General features: G+C 49.2%; 1 protein-coding gene across 4 annotated transcripts; it reads right to left on the reverse strand.

The window, feature by feature from the left end:
* Window positions 1-914: 914 nt before the first annotated feature.
* mrpl23 (mitochondrial ribosomal protein L23) lies at window positions 915-25861 on the reverse strand. 4 transcript variants are annotated; one of them, XM_064337033.1, is made up of 6 exons: window positions 25686-25861; window positions 24626-24748; window positions 16615-16697; window positions 14051-14124; window positions 7054-7218; window positions 1655-1820 (listed from the first exon to the last, which is right to left on the reverse strand). In XM_064337033.1, exons 1-5 carry the CDS (start codon window positions 25700-25702, stop codon window positions 7075-7077), a joined length of 441 nt encoding a protein of 146 aa, XP_064193103.1. In that variant the 5' UTR covers window positions 25703-25861; the 3' UTR covers window positions 1655-1820; window positions 7054-7074. The 4 variants fall into 4 exon arrangements, with proteins under 4 accessions (XP_064193102.1, XP_064193105.1, XP_064193103.1 ...); XM_064337032.1 differs by lacking the exon at window positions 7054-7218 and having other exon boundaries at window positions 915-1820; XM_064337035.1 differs by lacking the exons at window positions 7054-7218; window positions 25686-25861 and adding an exon at window positions 25251-25464 and having other exon boundaries at window positions 915-1820.
* Between the last annotated feature and the right edge of the window lie 1964 nt (window positions 25862-27825).

Raw genomic sequence — 27825 nt, forward strand, 5'->3', positions numbered from 1 at the left:
GGCTGTTGCTGGGCTGGTTCTATGAAGCCCACCGTCAGGCCTTCTGGACAGACACTACGTACAGCGCTGCATAATCCAGAAATGGCAGCTTAATATGTGCCTTTACGTAAGCATCGTGTCTAGCACTGTAGACACATGCGCACGGGCAAGCTAAGCCTCACAGACAAGGCTGCGATTCATTCTGGCTTTTGTCATTTAGCTAGAGCATCAATGACGGAAGAAAAACGAAATATGACACAAGCAGCAAAATATGTACAACAGAACTATGTCATGTATCCTGTATTGCCACATTTGGAACCAATCAAGAAGTGCAAGTCCTTAAAATGTTAAACATGGTAAATAATATAGTCACCTGTTTTTTTCCCATCCCAACAGAGTGGTCAGTCATGTGCGTGTCACTTTTCTGAAAGATTTTCTGTTGATGCAGAAGAGCGCACCCCTGCACGCGAAAGCATCTGCTGGAGCGTGCGCAGCCAGCCGTCGCTGTTCTTCCACGCTGCAGTGGATCTGCGGAGCTGCGCAGTCAGGGCTGCGCAGTCGCGGCACACAGACCAAACAGAAGATGGGGAGATAACCACCTACTGAAAGTCTGCCCCCTTGCTGAGCTCCTGCAGCCCGGGGAGGGGGGCGGGGAAGGGGGGCAGCCTTGGTCCTGGGGAGCCAGGAAGCCAGGTGGGGTGAGTCAGCTGTGTAACTAACTGCTTTAACCAATTAAGCACTGAGGAACAACAACAAAAACCTGCACACCCCGCGGCTCCCCAGGACCAGGGCTGGCCTCCCCTGCTGCAGCCAATGATGAGTCACCGTACAGAGGTACCTGGCACAACTCAAAACAGGCACAGCCTGGATCAGATGCCAAACTGTGGGATGCAGTGGTGGACTATGGGAGCTAGCACACGTCACCCGACAGCACAAACATTACAATTTTTTATTCTATTTCCAAAAACATCATCGACAGTCATGAGACAGTAGAGAACAAGAGAAATCATTGTATGAAAATGGTGCTGACGTAAAACGGCAATCTATTAATTACTGTTCTCGGTGCTTAGCGAACCGAGACTGTCATAGAGATGCCATTCTGTACAGGCAACATTCATACTTGAGAAAATGAGATCTTTGAGTAACAGTAAAATTAAGGGCAACTGTCAGATTCACTCTGTAGTTTTGTTTCTTTTAATCCAGCTGCCATACGCATCCTGCATCCATTTATGCTTTCCACCCGCCTGAGGAAACCGACTTCTGCCACTTCACTGCAGTTAAGTGGCATCACTTTAATGTTCTCTGTGTCTGTGCTGTCCTTTCCCTTGTCTTTTTAATTCCGTTACCCTTGTTGGAGGTGGTACATTACCTCCTGAGGCAAAGCCGCAGTCTTTGGACAGGACTCTCACAGACACGTAATACAGCGAATTAAGAGAAACAAACAAACAAACAAAAAGCACATTTTAAACAACGCGGTTTGGAGTTTGGCTGCTCTGCGGCGACAGACTCAAACCAGCTGACGTGTGGCCGGAGGGCAGAGTCGGGTCCGTGGGAGTCATCTGAGGAGACCGGGGGAGGGGCGTGACTCTGGTCCTGCGCTACGCTGCTGCCGGGGCGCGCGCGGCGGACAGGGGGGCGCGCGGACGCCGCGCCGCGCGGGGAGCCGTTCTCTTCGCTCACAGGCCGAACCAGTCGGTGACGCCGCCGCGCCGGGGGTCCGGTTTCTGCCGCTGCTTCTCGTCCTCCATGAACTTGTCCTGCAGCTCCTCCATGGACCCCTCGGCCGGCTTCTCGTCCTTGTCGGGGAAGATGTTCGGGAACTCGAACGTCTGCTGCTGCGACTGTGACACAGAGACAGGACAGGAATTAGCCCCCAGCCTGATAGTATACATACTGAACCTCTGCAGTTACACAGTGTGGAGAACACATAAGGATTAGCAACTAGGTTAGCATCAGCTAATCATTCGATAAATCTGCCTGTTTTATATAGTGCTGTTTACAAACAGGCTGTCACACAGGGCCTCACAGTGGCCATTTTCTAGACCCAGCTTATGCTGACCCCAATGCCTGTACCTCACACCAGTTCAAGATGGAAAGGGCTGTCAACTAAACTAAATGGACAGTAGGCCCATTTTGGACTGACCAAAAAAAAGATTGAATATTTATTTAAAATAATAAGCAGAATTTGTGAACATGTTCGAACTCTTTACTGATAAAATTTACATGGTAAAAAGCTCAGAACTGAGCATTCCATATAATGCACTGACGAGGAAAAACACATAGCACAATGAGAGCCTTCCTGATATCTTGTCAGCTTGGCACTAACTACTAAAGGGTATTTCAAACAGCTAAACACAAGTGAAAGAACAGCGTCATTCATAAGCAAGAGGTAACGTTTTGAAACCAGGAACACATTAGATTTTCAGCGAGCAGACGCGATTAGGCCCACATATGCAAAGGTTAACTTCCACAATTCAAATGTTTTTGGCTGGACCGCGACAGTGGGGCCAGCCCTACAAACGTGAATGTCTGTGACTGAGTGATGAAGTTACACCATTGGCTGGCCGGATCACGTGCGTTAGGTCCAGCCATATAATAGGTTTTAACCTGGTCTTGTTTTTACCCAACTCAAAATAGCCATATTGCATATTGAATCTAAATTGGACAGCCCTAACGGACAGCCGCAGACATAGCCTAATGCACCACGCCTTACAATATGCACTACGTACTCTGGATGCACCAGAACAGGCACGCAGGCAGCTTTCTGGAAACGTGTGCTTACACCGAGCATCCATACTGTCTGAATCAATTATATCACTTACAGAGACTATTACGCCAGGTGCTCGTTTTTTTTTTTTTTCCTTCTAAATTGCATTTATTCACGCCACCTCGCCTAAAAAAAGGCAAGAAAGCGTGTAACTATAAGCCCGCAGATGTTTCAATTATTCGCAAAGCTTTGTAATCTTCAGAAAATGTTCAGCAGCGTTCCAACTCGCGTGTTCTCACAAAACATGAAAGGACACGCACAGCCATTACGATGCCTGCATGCTAGGGCTATGAGATACAGGCAGAAAAAGCACTACTGAGATACTTCAGCTAATTACTGCAACAGCAGGACAAATCAGGGGATAAGGAACACTTGGGGGTTTTCTTTTTTTTTTTTATCACAGAGTTTATTTTGTTATTTTATGGGCACTCATCCATGGACGAACCTACGTTCATGGCATGAGTGGTTGAATGGTTTTCCTGTATGGAGCAAAGCGCTTCAATTCTTCTCTGCCTGATGCCGCAACTCACTATCAGCGCGATTTGCTTGCTAGCTGACTACAGGTAGGTAACTTAGCATTCTTGGCTTGTTTAGCCGTCACCTTGGCTCGTTAACAGAGGAATTCAGCCGTCTCCTGCATTTGACAATCGGCATGTAGTGGGAAAGTTTCTGACTGGACGTGGATGAGTTGATGCACTACATGAGGAATGTCTGTATAAATATTCAGTGCACACATTTGTATCGCAGTAAGAATAATTTTGTTCACCACGTGGTCATTGCATTTTACGCAAGCAGCACTTGAACAGCAGTCAAACATTCATCCAGTGTGGTTTAATCTGTGGATTCTTGACATTGGCCCGACTCCATTTTGTTGAAGATTACCACTCTAAGCCCCGTAAACCGCTGGATCAACCCCTGCTCAGAACCCAATGTGCCCATTTGTTAATCGGGGCCAGCAATATTTGAGTTTTCAGCTGTTTTCATTAACTCTTCCGATTCATACTCCACTGACCTGAGAGTCCACTTAAAATATCACCAGTCATGGCTTCAAATGCCTCTGCAAGCAAATTCCCTGCAAAACATCCTTTCTTTATAGTTGTGTGCAGGAAAAGATTAGGCCCCAGAGAAACTAATCCTGACCCTGTGTCTCGACAACCTCATCAGCAGCAGAACTGTCAGGAAGGAAATGGCCATTTTTAATTCCTGTAGGTAAAAAAAAAACAATAAAAGGACTTAAAAGCAGACTTAAAACATGGCTGTCAGGAGTCAGGGAGGGAAGCTAAAGGAACAGAGTGACCTCTCCGGGAGACCAGCTGTCCAGCCCCCCCAGGACACGGTCTGTGGGCTGAGACCGGACGCAGCGCTGACCGAAACGCGGAGACCCCCGCTCGGCGTGCCCGTGGGGAGAGGGCAAGCGGAGTTCACCTCGCACCGCTCGCTGGGTCGGTCCGGTCCGCACCGATACCCGCGCGCGCACACCGCTACTCTGCCCCGCGCCGGGGAGACGCGACACAGCCGAGCAGAGGGGCATCGCGGCCAGCTCGTGCTAACGAAAAGCAGCGCTTCCACCCGGCTGCCGTTTCCAAGACGCTTACGTCGCTCCGGATAAAAGCGTCTGCCAAATATATGTACCGTAATGTAAAGCCTGCGGCTGTTCCTTTGTGGCTAGGGGAAGAGAGCACCTCCTAAAACCAAACCAGAGCCCCGCGGGCCTGCCGCCACCGCCAGCGCCGCCGCTTTGAGTCTCTGCCCCCCTGCTTTAAACGAATGAGTCAGGAGCCAGGCCTGCTAACGCGGGTCTCCACTCCACCACACAACACGCTGTCCCCCTCAGCCATAAACACCGCCGAACCACAGAAACTTAACCCCGGCAACAACCAGCCGCCCACCGCGCAGCGCTGAGAACCGTTACCACGCGTTGGGCTAACGCAAGCGCGCGGACGCACTGTAGCCGGGACGGTGCGAGAAGCCTTTGCGGATGAAACCGGGCCGTTCGGCTCCTCGTTTAAATCGGAGTCTAAAAAGTGCTTCATTAGCAGTGCTTAAAACCATGTGAAAATAACCGAACTGAATCCATTTAAAAAGCAATAATAAATGTGGCAAGATAACAGACAGCATTAATACTGGCTTAAGTTGACAGTTCAGAGAGGCAACATGTAAGTAACCCATCTGTCAAAAAAACCACAGGTACGTAGGAATCTGGGTGTGTATATATATATATATATGCGTTCATTCTAGATGAGAAATTCCCCTTTCCCTCAGCAGTACACATAAAACACATATAAGATGTAGTTGTTATAATACATACAATACAAATATCAGCCTATAGCAGCTATATAGCAGCTGAAGTCCTTACCCTAATTGGGGAAAAAACCCAGCATACTTCTGGTCTGATGACTGTCTATTTAAGGCAATTATGTATGTGAAGTAGTTAAACGCATCGTATATATATATGATGCATTTAACTACTTCACATACATAATTGCCTTAAATAGACACATCACACCAGAGGTGCACTGGGTTTTTTCCCCAATTAGGGTAAGGACTTTAGCCGCTACAGGCTGATATTTCTATTTATACATGTGTTTTATATCTGCTGCTGAGGGAAAGGGGAAGTTCTCCACCTGGAATTAAGCCTAATTTAGATTAAATTCTAGTCTATTCTATTTCATTCTATTCCATTCCATTCTATTTTATTCTATTCCATTCTTGCCTGCAGTATCTCGGGCCTTGCACACAAACTCTGTCTCTCCACTGCGGCTAGCTGAGCTTTCTGCAGCCTGACAGAGAGATGGAAATAAGCCCTGCCGTTTAAGTGGAGCTACACGGATTGTATTCCAGCGAATGGGCTCAGCAAGGCAAACCCAACGATGATTTTCCATGCAGCGACATCCTTGTTGTCTTAGCGAGTCTTAGGAGAGCTTAGGACCGCACAAAGCCATCAGCGGTTCAGCGCCACTGGCCATTTTGTTACTGGAGAGCAGATCTGAGAGAGCGGTCACATTCTTTCCTGGGATGACAACTTTCTTACGCACCGACACGTCTCATTGAATATTCTCAATACGGGGGAGAGCGCTTTGGAACGAGAGCGTTTTTACTGGATCCGCCCCAACCCTCCGCTCTCATTTTGCTTTTGAAACAAATTGGACATCTCCACGGGTTCCAAGCGCCGTGCGTTCGCTTGTCGGAGCTCACGGCAGAGGCAGGCTCATTCTTCTGACACGGTCTGCAGGAAAACACGGGGCTGAATTACTGCCCTGGGACACGCACGTCAAAAGCGGGGGAAACAAAATACACGGTTCCCTTTCAAAAACAGCGAGGGAAAAAAATGTTATCTCACGGCAAAGAATGCCGTTCAGAAAAACGTGCGCTGAATGGGCAGAGAATGTGCCAGAAAGCAACACTGCCATTCCTTACACAGGATCCCTGGGGCCCTACAGATTCAGCACGATTTAAAAAAATGTTTTTTACTTTATTACCTTAATAATTTGTCAGTATTTGTTATGGTCGTAGGACAGAGGTAAAGGCCCTCAAACAGCACAGCAGGGTCCTCGGGCTGAGCTCAAAATAAGGACCCAGCAGCCTGCTGTGTGGCTCACCCCGTTAAGGCACTGATCGGCTGCTTAGATGGCCCGCACGGTTCAGATCCAGACTGCGCCAGGGCCAACTGTGGCTGACGCAGTGAGGCCTGACTTATGAAGAAGAGCGAGAAGAGACGGCGAACGTCACATGACTCAGAGCAGAGCACATGCGTGTCTGTACTCTTTAATAAAAAACAGAGACTGAGACAACGGCCCTAACCGTACAAAGACATCATGTCAACCAGCTAAAAGGTATCCCTCCACCAACAGACTGTAGTGGTGATTGTGGTCCCTCTCAAATGACAATGATTGAGGCGTTCAAGTATAGATTCTCCTCTACGTCTGTGTGGGCTCAGAAGAACCCAGTCGTATTGGGACGAGTACAGTATCAAGATACGTACAGTATCGGGATATGTACAGTTTCATGAGGTACCTGTCAACACCCAGTCATAAAGGACAGATGTGAAAATGGCTGCTGATGACCATCAGACAGGGTACCCATTCTGTGCATAACAAACCCCTGGAAAACAAAAACAGCTGATTTAGACATGCAAATCACAGGGGTCAGAGGAAGCTGGCACACGACACAGCACGTCCGCTACAGCACTGTTCCCCCCCTGAAAAACCCCTGACCCCACTACTGAGCCCCTGACCGCTGGAGTCCTGACTGCAGCCCGCTGTCCCTCGCCTCCAGGGGTGTGTGCTGCGCTCTTTAAAAGCACACACCTCCCTCTCCGTATCTGAGGCTTACGAAGCGTGGCGAGAGGGGCCAGCTCCTCCGGCTGCGGCCCGGCAGCGAAGCGCGCTCTCCCCCCTTTTCTCGCGCGCGTTCAGAGTTTCTGTCCGTGGCACGACGGGGGCGTCCCGGCACAGCCGGCGGGGGGGCCCTGCCTGGCAGGGGATGAGAGGGGAACGGCAAAATTAGATTAGAACAATCAGGGGGAAGGGTACGTTCTAAACTTCCCCCCGTTAAAGGGTCGGGGGGAACAAGCCCACCCTCGACTGGCAGCACACCAAAGCCTGTTCCTGAAGACCGGAGCTGAGCGCTGGATCCGCACCACGGCGCCCCAAAGCGCGCAAATTCGGCTACGGACGATCCGCGGCGGCAGCGGCGGCCAGCGAGAGGAAATGGATAAACCCAGAAGGTTCCCCACGCCCAAGCGTCTCTCTCTCTCTCTCCTCGCCGCAGGTCCGGGTCGGCCTGCGCGACACCGCGGGCCTATTAGCGGGCGCGCTATCAGACAGGAAGCACAGGAAGCGTGGAGACAGGCTTGTAAACAGCAGAGCAGGGCGGACCGCGGCCTTTCCTCCACAAGAACCGGGCCTCTGTTATCTGCTCTGAGGAAAAAAGCCACAGAAATCTGGCCACAGTCAAACTCTTATCATCTCCGGGGTCTTTTTACGTACGCCACGCCACAAATTTGACTGCCAAATCAGACGACACTTGATGACAAGTGGGGCAGGGTAAGGGGGGGTGGATGTGGGGTCAATAGCGGCCTTTCTTTTAAAATGTCAGAAAATGAATGTTCTGGATCAAAATGAATGGTATTTGTAAAAAAAAAAAAAAAAAAAAACCATGCACATTAAATGCACTTCTAGGCTGTCAAGACAAATAGAACCGGAATTTATCGCACTATTGCATTTTTTGTGGAGGAGCAATACAGACTAAAGGCCAACAATGAAAACCTCCTTCACCAGAACCATGACCCACTTTCCGTCACGAATAAACTGGGTATTACAGATTTTTGGTTCTAGTGTTGTACCACTACGTTTCGGTGTACGTGTGTGCGTGCGTGTGTGTGTGTGTGTGCGCATGTGTGTGCACTCATCCTGACTGCCCAGGTTAGGCTGGGCAGGTCATCAAGATAGTTGAGGGAAGATCTTGAAACGTTCAATGGTGGAACCTACAGAAAAAAGAACTCCACCCCCACAACATCTTCATTCATATACCACCATAGTCAATCACTGCTGCTTGACAGTTTTGGGGGGAAGAAAGATTTTAAAAAAAACATGACTCAAGTGATTCTGAAGGAGGGTGACTCCTCCAGATCTCCACTCGCAGAGAACAGAGCAGCAGGGCCCTCAGAGATGTCTGAAGATTTACAGGGTCCATCACCGCCCCTTCCCACTTTGGTCTGGCCTAATCTGGTGCTCAAACTCAGCCCGCAAGCCTCACGGCAATGATTCATGGGCCTTCCTGCAGGCGCGTCCAGCTGGGCCACTGGTCCTTAGCGCAGTGGTGCACCCCGCGGCCCGGGGTCAAATCCGGACTGAGCCAGTGCCCATATTGGCCGGTAAACAGGGTGATGCATAATTGACCTTTTGCAACAATCCCGCCCACCCTTATTTACTGTTGCTAACTCAAACACTCCGCAGTTGTAAAGTTAGCAAACTCCAAACAGCCACAAGAGGTTTTAGACAACGTCCGAACGAGCGGCTCACTAATGGTGTCTAGGAGCCGTCAAAATGGTCTGTGACGTGCAGTGAGGGATTGCGTTCAGGAGGCAAAGCGAACAAGGAAGAATGCAAGAACTGAGGCCAAAGCCTGCTGTTGCCAATGAAGAAGACAAAAGCCTCACCAGTGGTCCACTGATGCTAATGCAGACAACAATGCCTTGAAGCAACAATGCTCCTACACCAACTTTTTTGATATATGAAAATAGAAGTTCAGCCTGGTAGCGTTACTTGAAAGATGAGAAGGGATGCTCAGATGTATTGATAGCACACACTAGCCTGTGAAGTCCACTGCTGACTGCTACCCTCAGCGACCGCCAACATATATCACTTATTTCAGTGCAGTGGAGACACACCATTCGATATACAGTACCACAGTACAATTCAACAATGTATGCAAACTGTTCACACGCCTAACAGGCAACTTAATAAACACTGTGGGTTGTTACCATGGCCATTACTTGAAAATTCTTACAGAAATTGTCAAAATAACAACTATCTACCGTCTCCCATCACACCTCATGGAGCAAAATACATTGTTTGTCAGAGTTGACCGAGAATAGTGCTTGTTGCTAAGCAGAAGCTCTGTTTGGCAGAGGGGCTTTGTGATAGGTCAGCTGGCGTTGGAATGCTTGGTGATGCATAACTGGGAGTAGAGTCATCCAGGGAAGGAAGGCAGTCCCCAGCTCCTCGCTCCATAGCGACCCCTCTGGTCAACTGGTCGGTTGAGAGAGGTTCAGACCAGAGCGTGTGTGGCCAGTCCTCCCCCCCGAATTGTACAGACGGCACTGCTCAAAGGGACAGGCCTGCAATTATGATGAGCTGCTGGAAAATGAGGGGAGAAAAGAACAACAAACTAGGGGTGCAAAAGGTGTTTAAGAGATATCTGCATAGCAGACACTGTTATTTGCACAGTAGCGGCACAGGACTTAGACGGAAGAGGGAGAAACAGCCACAGCGAAGCCCCCGCCACGGAAAAGCCCTGTCCGGGGGGGGGTGGGGGGGTCAATTAAGGTGTTTTATGTTACTTCAACCAGGCCAGTTTCTTTACTAAGCAACCAAACAGAAAAAAAGAAGCAATTTCCACCTCCTTGTTTTTCTTTTTTTGAGGGTGAGGTTGCAGACAGCTGGCTGACATCAAACCCCCCAGCGCGCTAGAGACGCGGCGCGGGGTCAGGGGGCCGGCCCGTGGGACCGGGGGGGGGAGGGGCGGTTTGAGTTACAGGTTGTGTCAGACATCAGTCCCGTCACTCTGTAAGGCGCTGAGTCATGCACTCGCCGCATCTCTGCCTGACGACAGAGCGTACCCCCCTGCCTGTACGGGCACGCCCGCCCCCCGCCCCCGCGCCACCCACCCCACGCCCCGCCGCGGCTCCGCTCTTCCGTCCCCGCTGATATCGGACCCCGAAAACCGAGCCCACGGACGGGGGGGAAGGGAAAAAAAAAAAAAAACGGGCGGGAGCAGTCGCGTACTATGAAAATCAGGGCAAGTCGCGGCACGAACGCTGGCCTATATTTCAGCGATGTCAGCGGAGATATTAAAGGCAACAGGGAAAAAAAAAAAAAAAAAAAAGACAGGAAAACAGAAAATAAATCTGTCAGGTTGATCAGTGGAAGTGCCTGCTGCTGGGACTGGGGACGGAGCCAGCGTGAGGAACAGGGACTACTCCCTCCGCACAGACACCAGCGTTTAAAACAAAATCCCTCTCCTTCCTGTGTCGGCCGGCACAGGAAATCCCATGGCCACTCAGAGGGCACTTCTCCTCCTGTAATCTGGAGGGTACCGCGGACGCGACTCCGGTTTACGAGGACATTAAAGAGGCCCGCCGCCACGCGCCTCTCGACCCAACGCGTCCAAACTCTCCCCATTTTCCCCAGATGCGCTTGAGCTGCGCCTCGGAAATATGTCCCGCAATTCAACGCAGGTCTAACGGTTTCCTGTAACGCAACTGACTATGTCACTAAGGTCTCATTAGAGGTGTTTAATGACACAACAGGATGGTGAAAAACAATCTTTTATTAAAATATGTTCAACATAATAATAATAATACTAGTAAAATAAAACTGAAAAGTCCTCACAGTACTTTGGCACAGGCCTATTCAGTCAGTGCGCACCATACCTGGCAGCATGAAACACACCTTTGGCCTGTGGTCTTAGGTCTTTGGTTTGGGGGAGGGAGGGGGGGGGGGATTCTCCCTCCCCGGGAAGGAGAGTCAGAGGAACGAGCCAGAACCTCATATCCAGAAATTCACGTGAAGCAGCAAGTGCAGCCAGAGTAGCAGAACGATGCCATCTAGCGTTGGTTACAAAGGAAGCCTATAGCTTTATCTGCACAGCATCCCAGAGTGGGGATGGCAGCATGAGTAGGGAAAGCAGGACAGGATGCAAGTCTTTCTGAAACTACACCCGTAAGGAAATGCCTTACACAGCTCCATTTGCCGTTTCCCCCCGCTGCTTACTGAAATGAGTACAACTCTGAATCAGGACTAACGTCTGATTCTGAGTCGGCCTGAAAAGACAACTGTCGATATCTGTCACTGACTGAGATACTGAAACCTCTGTTCAGAAACCCATCTTTTAAAAAACATGCATTTCTGTCCTCCAGCCACTAGATGTCACTGTAGCTTGATGTCAAAAAAGCCTTTGTTACCAATCTCAATACAATTTATTTTTTCACATTATGATTTTGTCTTTGGAAATGACTTAGGTAGCCAAAAATGATGGGGATGGTGGCAAGCGCTACACATACAGGCGTGTACTTCCACGAAGACACATCAACACAGGAAACTTCAACATCTAAAACCTACAAGTCTAACACCTGTCTAATGCACGGCCATCTTAGCGAGAAGCTCTACAGCCAACTTCCCGACCCCTGACGGGGCAGAGATCCTTGCCTCTCAGCCAAAATCCACCGTTTCCAAGGAGGCCCAGGAGGAGAAAGGTCTGCAAACAGAGGACAGAGAGATAAAAACGCAGAAAGCCCGGCGGGGCCCGGTGGGGCCCGATTCGCCCCGCCGCTCCGTCGGCCGCCAGGTTAAAGCCGTTTAAGGTTCCTGACAAAGTCTTTTTTATTTGGTTTCCCCATCTCTAGACCTCCCTGTTCTGGCAGGCCTCCACCATGCATGCCCTCAGTAACCCCCTCCCCCCCCCCCGAACCCCCCAGAATCCCCCCCCCGCACATGTCCACACGGCAGGGTCCCGCGGCCGTGTGAAAAGCGACTCTGCGAGAACACGGCTAACATGCAGCCCCCCCCACACACACACGCACACACACACACACACAAAACAAGCCTGGAGTTTGTATAAAGAGTGGGGGAGAGAGGAAAGAAAGCATCCACACCAGCGCTGGAATATTAGCTTATGGAAGGAGTACGGGGGGGGCGGGGGATGGGGGGGGGTGCAGAACAGTCCCACACATGGTGTCAATTAGGAACAATCTTGTTTTTTACCCACCACGAAAAGAAAGGAGGGCTTTTCTGGGGGTTGTTTTTTTCCCCCTGCAAGCCTGCCTGAGAAAAATGCGGCAATTCGATTTCATATCAGGAACGTATTTAACACCAACTGACGCTCTCGCCTCAGCCTGTTTGTGCACTCTCACGCATCGATAGGCATTACTTCAGAGGAATTTAAAAACAAGCTCGCTGCAATTACAATTCATGCATCTCAGGAAGGATTTTAAGAGCAGTTCTGTTGTGTATATGTATGTATATATGTCGTGTATACATTGTGTGCATGGGTGCGCATGCATTTGTCAGTATGCGTGGTCATGCATGCATGAGTATGTTTTGTGTGTGAAATGAATTGAAATGCGTGCGTGTCTGTTTGAGAGAGAGAGAGAAGGAATCCTGATGTGCACTTGTACATGTGCGAGTATCTTAAGTATGTGTGTGTGTGTGTGTGTGCATGCACTTGTGTGTGTGAATGTGCATGCGTGTGTGTGTGTGTGTGTGGGGGTGTATGCACACGTGCATTTGTGTGTACCCTCATCAGGCTGGGAGGTAAGGCCTTTCTTCACAGGAAATTAAATTCTAATTCAGACAAAACTTCAAATTCAAAAATGAAAAAAAAGTCCCCCCCCCCCCCCTTAGAAATATTCATGGGTTCTTAAATGATGCATCCTAATTCAGTGTGTCATGTTTAAATACCTTCAGTGATTACTCCCTTGTTAGGACTCGGAGCTGAAAAGACGGGTAAACATCTGTAAGACGCTGTTTATTTATCGGCGAGAGTAAAGCATCCGGAAGCAGCGAGCAGCTACTGATGCATCTCAGAGCTGCATCCCACGCCCCTGATGCAGTCGCCATCACCACCAGTCCAGAAACGAGGAGGAAAGGCCAGCGAAGGCTGCTGAAAGAGCCGGGCGATCGCAGGCACAGGTGTGGGCAGGTGAGGGGACTGCAGGGCACAGAGACCCGCCGGCAGGTCTTCTGCCCCCCCCCGACTCCGGCCGGCCCGCGCAGCCGGGCGCTCCGAGCGGCGCTTCCTGTAATAATTCCCGTAATTAAACCGGAGCCCTGACCCCCCGGCCCACGCCGAATAAGCGGGGCCGCTTTCTCAGAAGGGCGAGAGCGAGGCTAGAAAAACAAGCCGGCGCAGCACCAGGGAAATAAAAGGGCAATAAGGTGAGGGGCTCAGCATCAAAGCCTACCTGTGGCCCCGGGGCCCGGCGGAGGAACGCGGGGTCCCGAACAAAAGCCCCGGGCTCTCGCGGGGCCCGGGCGGCACCGTTTCGGAGGGGTCTGTGTTTGGTTTAATAACCTGAACCCAATAAAAGCTGCCGCGTGTGAACGTGAAATTGAGACATTGTCAGGGGGTTATACTCAGCTACGCCCCCCCACCTCGGATTGTCAGCCGCTAGCTGCTGTGGGAACGCGCTGGACACGCTGGGGGGGAGAGGAGAGAGGAGAGCGTGGCGTTCTCTTCACTTCCTGTTTCTATCGGCTAATCACACGCGCAGGCGCACCGCAGCATCCTCCTCCCGCGGCTGGGCAGCTGAGCCGCACGCTCACCGCTGTGGACTGCCGCGTTGTGTACACGGGCACCGGGCGGCCAGAGGGGGCGCTGTTGCGCAATGAGGCAGCGGAAACGCTCCCTCACTGGGCATGCACCACGCCCGATAACGCACTGGCGGTAAGCGGTCGATGGCGCCACGGTCAGGTCTGGATCGCAGACCGTAGGACACATGGTCACAGCGGAGGCTAGCGCGTTAGCCCCAGTTCCTCTGTTCCACAGTGGGGACAGGCTAACGGCTAACGGCCCTGCTCTTACCAGCTGGACGTATGCCACTTTGTAGTCCGGCGTCTTCACGCGCTGGTTCAGGTGGTTCCTCTTCTTGTTCGTACCTGAGGGGGGGGGTGAAGAAGAGGCACATTCTGTGAGAGTCTGACAGCAGAACGCTGGCTAAGCTAAACTAATGAGTCGGCTTCGATGCATTCTAACTAAATGAGCACTGGCAGAGCAGCTAGAACAGGCAGCCAACACTGGTGTATGATTACACTGTTTACATGTTGGCATGTCAAAAAAAAAAAAAATTAAGGACAATTTTGCAGTTTTATCAAAACTGCTTTTCCGATTCCCTCTGTAATGTATCCATTGTGAATAACAGTGACCACACAAGGGCTGGAAATCAGCGGTGGGACTGTTGATAGGTCCGGTTCCGCCAAAGTTTTCTTCCTTTTAACCACCAAGGGAGTTTTTCCTTTCCTCTGTTGCCATGGGTTTGCTTTTGCGGGGGGTTCAGAGCAGGGTGTGCGATGAACCATGTAAAAATGTTTTTTTGTAAAATGCATGAAATAAATACATTTTGAGTCGATTTAATCTGACTTGATTATTAAGGCACGGAACCCGCGGTGGAGGCTGGGTTTGATTCCCAGAAAGGAGACTGCGAGAGAGTCTGATTTTTCAGGGCTGTCTCTGTTAACCTTATAACAGCTGCGCATGACATCATCGCTCAGAGGCCTGCTGGGTAACGCTCGCAGATCCAGGAGAGAATTATCCTCCCCTGCTCTGCTCTGCTGCTGCAGCAAAAAGCGACGAGCCAAAGCAACCTGAACACCTTCCAAACGCAAACAAACAAGCACGCACGCGAAGAGACCGGGGAAACGCAGTACACGCTCCCCCCAGCACACGGCGAGAGCTTCCGCGGGCACTCCGCCATTTTTAATGCCATTAAAAACCAGGGGAAGGCCGCTGCCCGCTGCGCCCAGCGCACGCCAACCCGCTAACGGGCATGGAGCAGCCAGGGGAAACCTGGTCGTAAACCGGGCGAAAAGCGCACCGCGCCGTCGCCATGGCGACGGCCGCGCGGCCCCAGGTAACCGACGCCCCGCGCCCGGGGTTCCCCGCCGAGTGTGGTCCCCGTGCTCAGGGTCACGCGGGGGGGCTGCGAGAGGGGGGGGGGGGGTCAGGCTCATGGTGAAAACCCCCCACCCTGTCCGCAAACCCCCTCCAATTTCTAGAGGAATTTCAGTAGTTACAAATCCCAGGGAGGAGAGGGTAGGCATGGAAACTCCCTCCAAAACACCCCGGGTCTGGCAGGGGGGAGACAGGACCCTCTAACGGTAAGGTTCCCACTCCACTTTCCACTCCACACACATCCAGTGGAGGAGGAACCCAAGAGGAAGATAAGAATCACCCCAAACCCACTCTGTCATCTCTCTGAAAACACACACTCCCTAACCATAATGTGACTGACACACCAGCTGGCACATACCAGCTAATTAACATGCTGTCAATTAGATCAACTAGGATGGAACGGCGTTAACATTAATTACAAACTAATTACAGCCCTCCCTCAACGCACCCTCCACCCACGGCTGGCCCCTCAGTTCTGCAGCTCGCGGTTCTCTCTCGTAAACAGCACCGTAAATGCATTTCAAATGATTCCCTCCCTCATTAAACAGCATACGCGTAGCTATGTTACTAATGTAACACTAACTCTAAAACGCTTCAAACTGTACTGAGCTGTGTACAGTCCAGAGTGAAAAAAAACAAGAAAAGTGGATTATGCTAACATTTCGGGGGGGACGGGGGGGGGGGGGGATTCTTCAAGGGAGGGCATCCCGGGACATCTGGAGGGCCAGAGCGCCAATATGGCAAGTTTCAAGATAATGAAACCAAATCACCGCCCTGTTTTCTTTAATCAATTAGCACAAGACCTCTGACATGAAACAAAATCCTATAAACACATCCTGCCTTTGCTCTCTTTCTCTTCCAGTGATTTGGCAAGTGTGAAAACAAACCCATCGGAGAGCGCTGGCCTCTGTTTTAGATTTGAAAGCATTACAGAAAGTGAGAGAGCTTGTGGAATACACAAGTCTTCCTGCAGTGTGTGTGTGTTTATGCGTGTGTGTGTGTGTGTGCAGGGGGGTGTGTGTGTCATTAAACACTCTTTACAGGGAAACTCCTTCTGTTACCCCCCCCTTTCAGAACCCACCTTATTGCCTGCTGTGAAGAGTTTGTTTTGTTGAACTGGTTAAACCCAAAAAACTTTCACTTCTTAGAGATGCGTATTCCCAGCAGGCAAATATGGCTCAGAATCATGCATTTCCTATGAACTAATCTGTCCAAAAATGGGACAAAAAAAAACCATAGGAAGAAATGTAGCAAAATCACGCTATGACTTATTTTTCCTGTGCGCAAGCCAGCGTGATTCAGTCAGGTGACGCTACAGCCCTCCCATGCAATTTCCCTCTGAAAAAGTAAATGTGAAAAGTCACAGGCCTAGAATTTTTCAATTGATCAAGAGGTTTTTGGGCTTATGTAAAAATGTGAAGATTTAGCTAATGTTAGACAAGCAGAAGCCGCCCTGTGTGTAAAGCAGTGGTACTCACCATACTGGATCCTCGTCCGCACTGCGCCCACTGGCACGTTGTAGATCTTCTCCAGGTAGTTCTTCACATCACATTTTGTCATCCTGCGCAGCAAAGAAGAGACGGACACAACAAGGAAGCTGATAAATCAGAAAGCCTCGGAAAACTACACCCAAGCCCTGCTTCCACTGAACTGTATGTTTACTGCCTGCTTCTCATGGCTGGAACTGGAAATTGGATTACGCCATTGTGACATCACAATGGCAGCCTCCCTGCACCTGGAGCACTGCAGAAAGTATGACATCATAATGGCAGCATCCCTGTGCACTGCTGTCATTGTGATAGCACAACAGAGTCAGCCCAGCACCTGAAGCACTGCAGGCTTTATGACATCATAATGGCAGCCTCCCTGCACACTACTGTCATTGTGGCATCACAATGGCCGTCTCCCTGCCTGGAGCACTGCAGCAGAAGCAGGTGGGGATTCATGGCCATGGAACTCCAGAGACCATTACCCCCATGACATGCTTATTACAGAAGAGCTGGTACTTACGAGCGAACAGGCATCTTTCACTGATAACCTGCAGTCACCTACCTGGGGGTGCTAATTCTGCCGAACCTGCACCAGCTCATAATTAGGAAGCCGACTACTAACTTGACCTCAAAGAGGTTTGTGCAGGACTTACAAATTTTTTTTATTTTTATAATTTACAACAAGTAGCCCATTTGGCACATTTTGGTTGCATCCTGTAGCCTGTGCACACCGCCCAGTAGACTGCAGATGGCGGCCTAACTTCCAAGGTCATCCCAAGGTCACCTGAGTGTCAGTGCTTCTGCAGGAAAGGCCTCTGCTCACCACCTGGGCTTCAGGCGACAGACATCGTGCTCCAAAAATGGGGCAAAAACAGCACACAGTGTGCCACACTGACGGTGGCGAAACAGCCTTTCGCTCACGCAAAGAGCGGGTGCCGTTCGCAAGCTACGCTCTCCAGCTGCGAGGAAAGAGAGAGCGAAGCCAGCGAAAAAAAGAAGCCCTTCGGAAAGAATGACATGGAACCGGACAGGGGAAAATTCCGGGTATTGGCTTAATTTCGAGGAATCAAGTTAATGAAATTTGCCCCGTAAGAAGAGCACGTTGTCTCTCTGGAAGGCGGACAGGCGGGGCGGCGAGCTCGGTGTGGCGCTCGCGGCGGCGGTGGCGGCGGCTGCGGCCGAGGCCTGGAGTGGTGACGGAGCACGGAGTTCGCTGGCTCGGCCGCCAGCCTGCATTTTTCCCCGCTGAGGGACGCCGAGCGTTTCCTAGAAAGCGCCAATTCGAAGGAGAGAGAGAGAGAGAGAGAGAGAGAGAGAGAGACGCCTTTCTGTGTCACTGGAGTGGAAAAGCTGAACTCAGAGACCGAGTGATTCCGCCTCCTCCGCTTTCGCTTTTTTCTCCTTCTTCTGCCCTCCCCCTCCGTTTGCGCCGGGCTAATTGTCCTCCATGACCCTATCCCTGAATGACCCCCCCCCCCCAACCGCCGCCGCCAATTCCGCAGTGCCGCGTCCACGTTGTGGTTTATTTCTGTAACACCTGGTTGCCTGGTAGGAGGAAATGGGGGGGCGGACACAAAGCACATTCAATCAGTCTTCTGATCCATCAAAACACCCGCAGCCTGGCACTAAACTCGCTGCCCGGGTCCTGCACTTCGTTTCATAAACGCAGGAATCCAAGATGGAGGCCGAGAAGCCGCTTCTCTGTGAAGGACCTGAAGCAGCAGGTCACGCTGATGCACAGGAGAGCAGAGGGGAAATGCAGTCTTTCAGGTGCGGACGTGCGGAAAAACCGGGACGATAAGATGCCCTGTGTGGGCAGCTTAGCAGCCTCTGTGAACTGGCGCAGTGTGGTACGGCACAGGAAGTGGCGCGACGGTGGCTTCCTGTTGGCACGCCCTCGGGTTATTCTCATCGTAGAGGGAGCTGGGGCACGCCACACTGAAAAATCCCAACAGAATGCTTCAGAAGCTGCCGATGGTCTTCTTCTCCTACACACAAGGCTGACTGTGTAACAGGCCCCCCCAACATCCCCCCACCCATCTTCAGGGGTTAAGAGGGTTCTGTACCCACAGCGCCCAGGCTGTTTGTACCCAATACATTGTAAAGGGTACTTGACAGTGTTGAGCTGTGTGGTGTAACAGGTACAGACACACACTTGACAGTGTTGAGCTGTGTGGTGTACAGGTACAGACACACACTTGACAGTGTAGAGCTGTGTGGTATAATAGGCACAGACACACACTTGACAGTGGTGAGCAGTGTGGTGTAACAGGCACAGACACACACTCAATAGTGTTGAGCTGTGTGGTGTAACAGGTACAGACACACACTCAATAGTGTTGAGCTGTGTGGTGTAACAGGTACAGACACACACTCAATAATGTTGAGCTGTGTGGTGTAACAGGTACAGACACACACTTGACAGTGTTGAGCTGTGTGGTGTAATAGGCACATACACACACTTGACAGTGTTGAGCTGTGTGGTGTAACAGGTACAGACACACATTTGACAGTGTTGAGCTGTGTGGTGTAACAGGTACAGACACACACTTGACAGTGTTGAGCTGTGTGGTGTAACAGGTACAGACACACACTCAATAGTGTTGAGCTGTGTGGTGTAATAGGTACAGACACACACTCAATAATGTTGAGCTGTGTGGTGTAACAGGTACAGACACACACTTGACAGTGTTGAGCTGTGTGGTGTAACAGGTACAGACACACACTTGACAGTGTTGAGCTGTGTGGTGTAACAGGTACAGACACACATTTGACAGTGTTGAGCTGTGTGGTGAAACAGGTACAGACACACACTTGACAGTGTTGAGCTGTGTGGTGTAACAGGTACAGACACACACCTGACAGTGTTGAGCTGTGTGGTGTAACAGATACAGACACACACCTGACAGTGTTGAGCTGTGTGGTGTAACAGATACAGACACACACCTGACAGTGTTGAGCTGTGTGGTGTAACAGGTACAGACACACACTCAATAGTGTTGAGCTGTGTGGTGTAACAGGTACAGACACACACTCAATAATGTTGAGCTGTGTGGTGTAACAGGTACAGACACACACTTGACAGTGTTGAGCTGTGTGGTGTAATAGGCACAGACACACACTTGACAGTGTTGAGCTGTGTGGTATAACAGGTACAGACACACATTTGACAGTGTTGAGCTGTGTGGTGTAACAGGTACAGATACACACTCAATAGTGTTGAGCTGTGTGGTGTAACAGGTACAGACACACACTCAATAATGTTGAGCTGTGTGGTGTAACAGGTACAGACACACACTTGACAGTGTTGAGCTGTGTGGTGTAATAGGCACAGACACACACTTGACAGAGTTGAGCTGTGTGGTGTAACAGGTACAGACACACATTTGACAGTGTTGAGCTGTGTGGTGAAACAGGTACAGACACACACTTGACAGTGTTGAGCTGTGTGGTGTAACAGGTACAGACACACACCTGACAGTGTTGAGCTGTGTGGTGTAACAGGTACAGACACACACTCAATAGTGTTGAGCTGTGTGGTGTAACAGGTACAGACACACACTCAATAATGTTGAGCTGTGTGGTGTAACAGGTACAGACACACACTCAATAATGTTGAGCTGTGTGGTGTAACAGGTACAGACACACACTTGACAGTGTTGAGCTGTGTGGTGTAATAGGTACAGACACACACTCAATAATGTTGAGCTGTGTGGTGTAACAGGTACAGACACACACTTGACAGTGTTGAGCTGTGTGGTGTAATAGGCACAGACACACATTTGACAGTGTTGAGCTGTGTGGTGTAACCGGTACAGACACACACCTGACAGTGTTAAGCTGTGTGGTGTAACAGGTACAGACACACACCTGACAGTGTTGAGCTGTGTGGTGTAACAGGTACAGACACACACTTGACAGTGTTGAGCTGTGTGCTATAATAGGCACAGACACACACTTGACAGTGTTGAGCAGTGTGGTGTAACAGGTACAGACACACACTCAATAATGTTGAGCTGTGTGGTGTAACAGGTACAGACACACACTTGACAGTGTTGAGCTGTGTGGTGTAATAGGCACAGACACACACTTGACAGTGTTGAGCTGTGTGGTATAACAGGTACAGACACACATTTGACAGTGTTGAGCTGTGTGGTGTAACAGGTACAGATACACACTCAATAGTGTTGAGCTGTGTGGTGTAACAGGTACAGACACACACTCAATAATGTTGAGCTGTGTGGTGTAACAGGTACAGACACACACTTGACAGTGTTGAGCTGTGTGGTGTAATAGGTACAGACACACACTCAATAATGTTGAGCTGTGTGGTGTAACAGGTACAGACACACACTTGACAGTATTGAGCTGTGTGGTGTAATAGGCACAGACACACATTTGACAGTGCTGAGCTGTGTGGTGTAACAGATACAGACACACACTCAATAGTGTTGAGCTGTGTGGTGTAACAGGTACAGACACACACTCAATAATGTTGAGCTGTGTGGTGTAACAGGTACAGACACACACTTGACAGTGTTGAGCTGTGTGGTGTAACAGGTACAGACACACACCTGACAGTGTTGAGCTGTGTGGTGTAACAGGTACAGACACACACCTGACAGTGTTGAGCTGTGTGGTGTAACAGGTACAGACACACACTCAATAATGTTGAGCTGTGTGGTGTAACAGGTACAGACACACACCTGACAGTGTTGAGCTGTGTGGTGTAACAGGTACAGACACACACCTGACAGTGTTGAGCTGTGTGATGTAACAGGTACAGACACACACCTGACAGTGTTGAGCTGTGTGGTGTAACAGGTACAGATACACACTCAATAATGTTGAGCTGTGTGGTGTAACAGGTACAGACACACACTCAATAATGTTGAGCTGTGTGGTGTAACAGGTACAGACACACACCTGACAGTGTTGAGCTGTGTGGTGTAACAGGTACAGACACACACCTGACAGTGTTGAGCTGTGTGGTGTAACAGGTACAGACACACACTCAATAATGTTGAGCTGTGTGGTGTAACAGGTACAGACACACACCTGACAGTGTTGAGCTGTGTGGTGTAACAGGTACAGACACACACCTGACAGTGTTGAGCTGTGTGATGTAACAGGTACAGACACACACCTGACAGTGTTGAGCTGTGTGGTGTAACAGGTACAGATACACACTCAATAATGTTGTGCTGTGTGGTGTAACAGGTACAGACACACACTCAATAATGTTGAGCTGTGTGGTGTAACAGGTACAGACACACACCTGACAGTGTTGAGCTGTGTGGTGTAACAGGTACAGACACACACCTGACAGTGTTGAGCTGTGTGGTGTAACAGGTACAGACACACACTCAATAATGTTGAGCTGTGTGGTGTAACAGGTACAGACACACACCTGACAGTGTTGAGCTGTGTGGTGTAACAGGTACAGACACACACCTGACAGTGTTGAGCTGTGTGGTGTAACGGCGCGATAGTGATCCGCCTCGTAGGACAACGGTAAGCCACAGGGCCCCAGGCGTGTTCTGTGCCAGTCACAGACACACACACACACACACACACACACACACACCGCCGCTCTGCTAAGGCTCAGACTTCTCACACTAAGTCTCTGAGCTAGCCTTAATCCTGAATGTTCCCACACTTACAAAGACATGCATGCATGCACACGCACAAACACACACGCACATACACAGATACACACAGATATACAAACAGACATCAATGTGTACGCACAAACGCTCACACACTCACACACACAAATGACACAAAAAGCTTTAACGTGAGTCCGCAGAACAACAGGGACACTGTTGTCACTTCAGAAGGGACAAAAGGAGAGGGCGGTCTCTTGTCCTTAGTACCTGCGTCTCCTGGCCTCGGCTCTGTGACACCTGCCTGATCAAAAAGAGCAGAAGCACTTAGAGCACACAGCCTTTTCGGCTACGGACAGAAATGGGAGACGTTCCCTTTGAATCCCCCGTCCCCATTAACCAGCTCCTGCCCTAACCTGGAAATGCACCCAAACGGCCGGACCAGAGGCCAGGAGGCGCTGAGGAGCGCAGAGGCTGCGGCCCCCGCTCGCACACGTGCGCCGAGCCCGGCGGAGCGAACATCTGCGCGCGCGGAGGAGGAGGAGGAGGCGGAGGAGGAGGCGGCGGCTTGGGGAACGACCCCGGACCGATCCCTCTCGGCGAAGGCAGCTGTTTTTTACACCGCCGCAAAATAAGCGCGCCGCGCGACGGGCGCGAAAGGCGGGAGAGGCGGGAGGGACGCGGCGCGCCCCGCGAAAAAAGGGCGTCCGGCGCGCCCGGGGTCAGCCCCGCTCCGCTCTGATCTTCCCTTTGATGTGCGCCCAGAGCGGCCCGGGCCCCGGGACCCCAGACCTGTGACGTTTTTTATGGACTCCTCTGCGTTAGCCGCACGGCCGGCCCCTCCCCAGGCTGCGCTAACACATTAAAGCCCAGCAGATCTCCGCCGCCGCCGGCCGTCTGAAGGAGCTCCAGCGCGGGAGGGGCGTGCGACGGACCGGGTTTACCGACGGGTCCGAGGGCCGACGCGAACGCGCGCTCGCGACCAGCAAAACGTCACGGATAAAACACTGCTGCTTTGACAAAAAATATATATATACTGTAGCCTCTCGACTATCTGACAGGAATTGCACGCCGGGGTCACGAAACGTGACAAACGTGCACGTAGTAAAAACTGAAGCTCTTAAGACAACAGCAGGGACCGAACGAGGAAGATCTGCTGCAGGTGAAAATGTGCTGTTCAGAGGTTTCTGCCGATGAAAGAGGAAGAATTATGGCAAGTGGCGTTTCCAGGGCGTTTAATTAAGCTTTTAGTGAAAAATGACACTGCAGCTAACTGCTGGCATTTCTGAGGCGTGCCCCCAGGGGGGGATACTGGAATCAGTGCCAACTTTTTCTCTTCCCATGTGAAAATGTGATTTAAAGCATTCGTTAACAGCTCAGCCGTCCGTCAGCTTTTCTTTAAAAAAAAAAAAGAAAAGAAAAATTTGCATCACTGTTCTTGAGAGTTTCTGACTGTAGCGTTTGACAGCGAGAAGCCAGCAAACGTGTGCGGATGGGGGGAGAAGGTGCAGTCAGGCCGTGAGGCCTCAGAACTAGTGCAGTATCAATCATGGAACTCCCCCAACTGCAGCCATCAAAGCCACTAGGAAAAGCACACTTACATAACCAGGCCAGGCGTCTGGCAAGAACAGCAGGACGAACGAGGGGAAGGAGGGAGAAAAACACTTGGACGAGTGGATTGTGAAATCAGCCCCACGCAGACTGGCAAACACAGGTGAACTGCACTGTTTTTCCTAAATAATTTAACTCATTAGAGCGTCACACAGCGTCTCATAACAGGCTTTAGGCAATCCTAACAATGACCTTTTCTGACGTCACACTGACGACAAAGTTTCAGAATAACTCCAAGGACATTTCTGCCATCCCTGCTGAGTTATAATAGATTTAAGATGGATGCTTTTCATCTTTTGTGACTCGACCAAAGAAGTGTTCATAACTTCTGCACAAATATGTTTGCTGTCCTTCTCCGAAACATGAAGTCTTTGCTGGTATTTGCTTGCCACCTAGTGGTCAGGTGGTAGACTTGCAGCACAATGATTAAAATGATTAATGGCACAAGTCTCTCTGTGAACTCACAAAAACTAAATGCAAATGTTACGTTTGAGAGAACGCCTTGCATTTAACAATAAATAAATGAATAAAATCAAAAGCGTCAGCTTATGACCTTACAAAAATACTTACCAAAGGTAAAAATTTGTATTATGGGAAAAAAACACTATGTAAAAAAAAAACATAATTTGGCATTATGTAATTCCATTGACAAAACTATTTTCACAACCGCCCTGTTTCCTGATAGCTAACCTAATAACACATACTACACGTACTGCTTTGGATGCAACTGATTAGTATTTCAGTCTGATGTGCAGGCTCGTGTGCACACCTCTCATACTTACTCAATGGGGATCCGAAACTGTACAGTGTCAGGAGGCAGCTCTTTTCCTGGTCTCACGAGGGTCAGGAAGAAGTTGGGACGAAACACCCTTAACTGGGGGTTCCCAATCTGATAGAGAGGATATCTGAAAAACAAAAACAGACATGCCTCGATACAAAACGCATTACAAGGACAGCAGCCTAGTAAACCGTGAAATTAGTTATTTAAGTAGCAAGATTTTTGAAAAATCTGTCAGTTCATTTACTTTCAATTTCTTGTCATGCGCCACAGAGATAACTGGTATTTTTCTATAAATGTAGTTGTGACCGCTGCACTGCATTTTTCCCAATCGTACTTCATCTGATTTCATTACTGATGCCATTCAAGATCTATCGTGCGTTTTTATGATTTCTAGAATGGCCAGACAAAAACAATGATCTAGAAGTAATGATGACCAACTGCTAACCGTCATATCAGTACAGTTAAGATGCTAGGGCGTAAGGGACCTGTGAACTCGATAGAAGGAATGCGCAGTCCTGCCTGAAGAGACAGATGCATTATATAAAATGAATAAAATAACTGAACTAGCTAACAGCAACGTAGGAACGTATTCGCTAAGTTGGCAAACAAGCTAACGCACAACATACCATGAACTTCATGAAGTTAGCTAGCAAGCAAGCTAAATGAGTAGTCTGCGCCTTCCTTTCTGTTGGACAATGCAACCTGGCTATTCAAAATAGCTAAACAGCCTGGTAGAAAGTTCGTCTTATGGCCTTTGGCTACAGCTGGCCAAATACATCTTTGGGTGAAAATAACCAGACTAACTACGATTTATATAAATATTAAATATATTAATAATATCTCATTTGTAAAGTATTTTCACCTGCTAGCCAGCCAGCTAGCCCCAGAGCAAGGGGAAAGTTGGCGCTAGCTAACGCTACTGGCAGTTTTTCAATGAAAGAGCAGTTAGCAAGGTTAACTTGCTAGCCAGCATGCTGCCATCTACTAGGAAGCTAGCTAACTAGCAAGCTAAACAAGTCAGAATCCCTGCCACAAAACTGAAAAATGTGATGTCCACTTACAAAACCCTCCTTGCCATCGCTTCAGATTTCCCGCCGATGCAAATTTTATTTTTGTCTGTTTTAATTTTGTTTTGATATCAAAGCTGTTTTCATTCTGTACACGTGACAGAATTCAGGTTCCTGCAGAGATCATATCAAGGACAGGAAGTGTTTTGAGGAAAAGGAACGACGCGGAAAGCTTGCTGAGAATGGTGAGCAGCGCCATCTGCCGCATACATTGAAAAGCACGAACAATTTTTTTATACTGTAAGTCATGTCCTGCTTTGTCCAAACCAGGCATTCACCTGCATATCAGATGTGTCCGTTTTTTATATACAGCCTGCCACCGAGTTCGGCGTCTCATACTGGTGGATCATATTACTAGCCTGTATGTGATACATGCCAAGACTAATGCTATCTGACAATATTACTTTCTTTAACAGTTGTGCTTTATGAACAAAATTGAACGCTAGCTCCTCTTACGTCTTTGGAGTTGCAAAATTGTCAACTGTGCATCACTCATGAAGGCTATAGTCGGCACTAGCATGATCCGGATTCAGACCCAGATCGTGGAGCTCATCCGTGCACCACAGCGTGGCGCCTCAACCAAATGGGGCATCCAGCAGCCCTGCTGATAATCCTAGGCGTTGGATCCTGCACCCTGACTGCCTGCATCACAGTGAGGACTCCCTCTCAGCACATGGCACAGTAAAGCCCCACCCCCTTACAATCTGCCGCTTAATAAGACCCTGCCCTCTCCCAAGCTGTGGTGTGAAGACCCTCCCCCTCTGAGTATTGGGACTCTGCCCTCTCTCAGCCAGCAGCAAAGTGAGACCCCACCCCCCTCCCAGCTGGCACCACGAGACTGCCTCCCTCTAAGTTTGCCCATCCCCAGGAATTGGGTTACACTCATACCAGGGTTTAGAGCTGTGCATCTGATCAGTGTGAAATCTAGTTACAGCGATGTGAAAACGAGCAGCCTTCTCTCAAAAAGGTACAACCCCGTTTTAGTTTTCAGAGCTTAGAAACTCATATTGCTTCCACCACGACCCACAGTGTGGCAAAAAAAGAAAAAGGGTTTATGCTGAGAGATGGGGTAACGTGCAGGAAAAATGTATCCCTCAAAAACTGAACCAGATCCATTTATGGATTCAATACCACCTGTGGTTCTAACCCTCTTTCTACACAGCATACATTTTCACTAGTTCATCTGACAACAGATGTGCGCTTGTGTGTCTGCCATGAATGTCACATAATATTTCCCCACCATGTTCCCCAAGTTAGGTTTTGATAAACAAGGGGTTACATGTTTATTGCTAGACATTCACTTACAGTGGAACTCAACCTTCACTCAAGAGCACTGCCATTTATAGACCCAGTGCACTCTACCTCAACGGTCATTGGTTGGTTTGATCTCTGAATCAAAGTTACATACAGGATCACGTCAATTTAAAAAAACATGGTGCAGTTGTAGGCCTTATTCAACCATTATAGAATTATGTGATAAGTCTTTAGTGTGTCAGAATGTTTCACTAGAACCTTGTTCATGTTCAAACCCAGTTTAACCCACAACCAGTGAAAACACAGTAATGAAACAGCACAGTAAAGCATAATGTTTATTAGTATTTCATTTTATTTTTTTGTTTCACAACCTGTCACAATATTTTGGGACATGTTATATTCTCATGGCAGGTACTCATTTTCACTGCCATTTATTGTACATTTCTCAATATATACAAAGCCCGTATTTTAAGATTAGATGGTATTTGATGCTTTTTCCCTCTCTCGTCATATCTTTCTCCCAAGTCTAAGGCTGACCCCACTTCATGCTGAATGAATGTATCAGAGAACATTCTACACACTTTTTAAAACTGCATGTTGTCCTGAGGATCTCTCCCATGAATATCTTGCCTGTGAATTATTGTGATGACTCAATGATATCTGAAATCTCACTGTGATGTCACAAAAGATTAGATAATAGACAAAGTGTTCAAATCAATGATATGTTTTGGCAAATGTTTGCACAACATTTTGTTTGTTTTCATTAATCTAAATTGGATGTTTTGCCTAAAAAGAACATGTTTTGTAACAAGGGTGCAATGTATGTAAAAACAATGGAGACCATTAATGCAATGTGCAATACTGTATATTTGCATTGAAG

The sequence above is a fragment of the Anguilla rostrata genome, chromosome 5 (genome assembly GCF_018555375.3).
Source record: "Anguilla rostrata isolate EN2019 chromosome 5, ASM1855537v3, whole genome shotgun sequence".
Classification (NCBI taxonomy): Eukaryota; Metazoa; Chordata; class Actinopteri; order Anguilliformes; family Anguillidae; genus Anguilla; species Anguilla rostrata.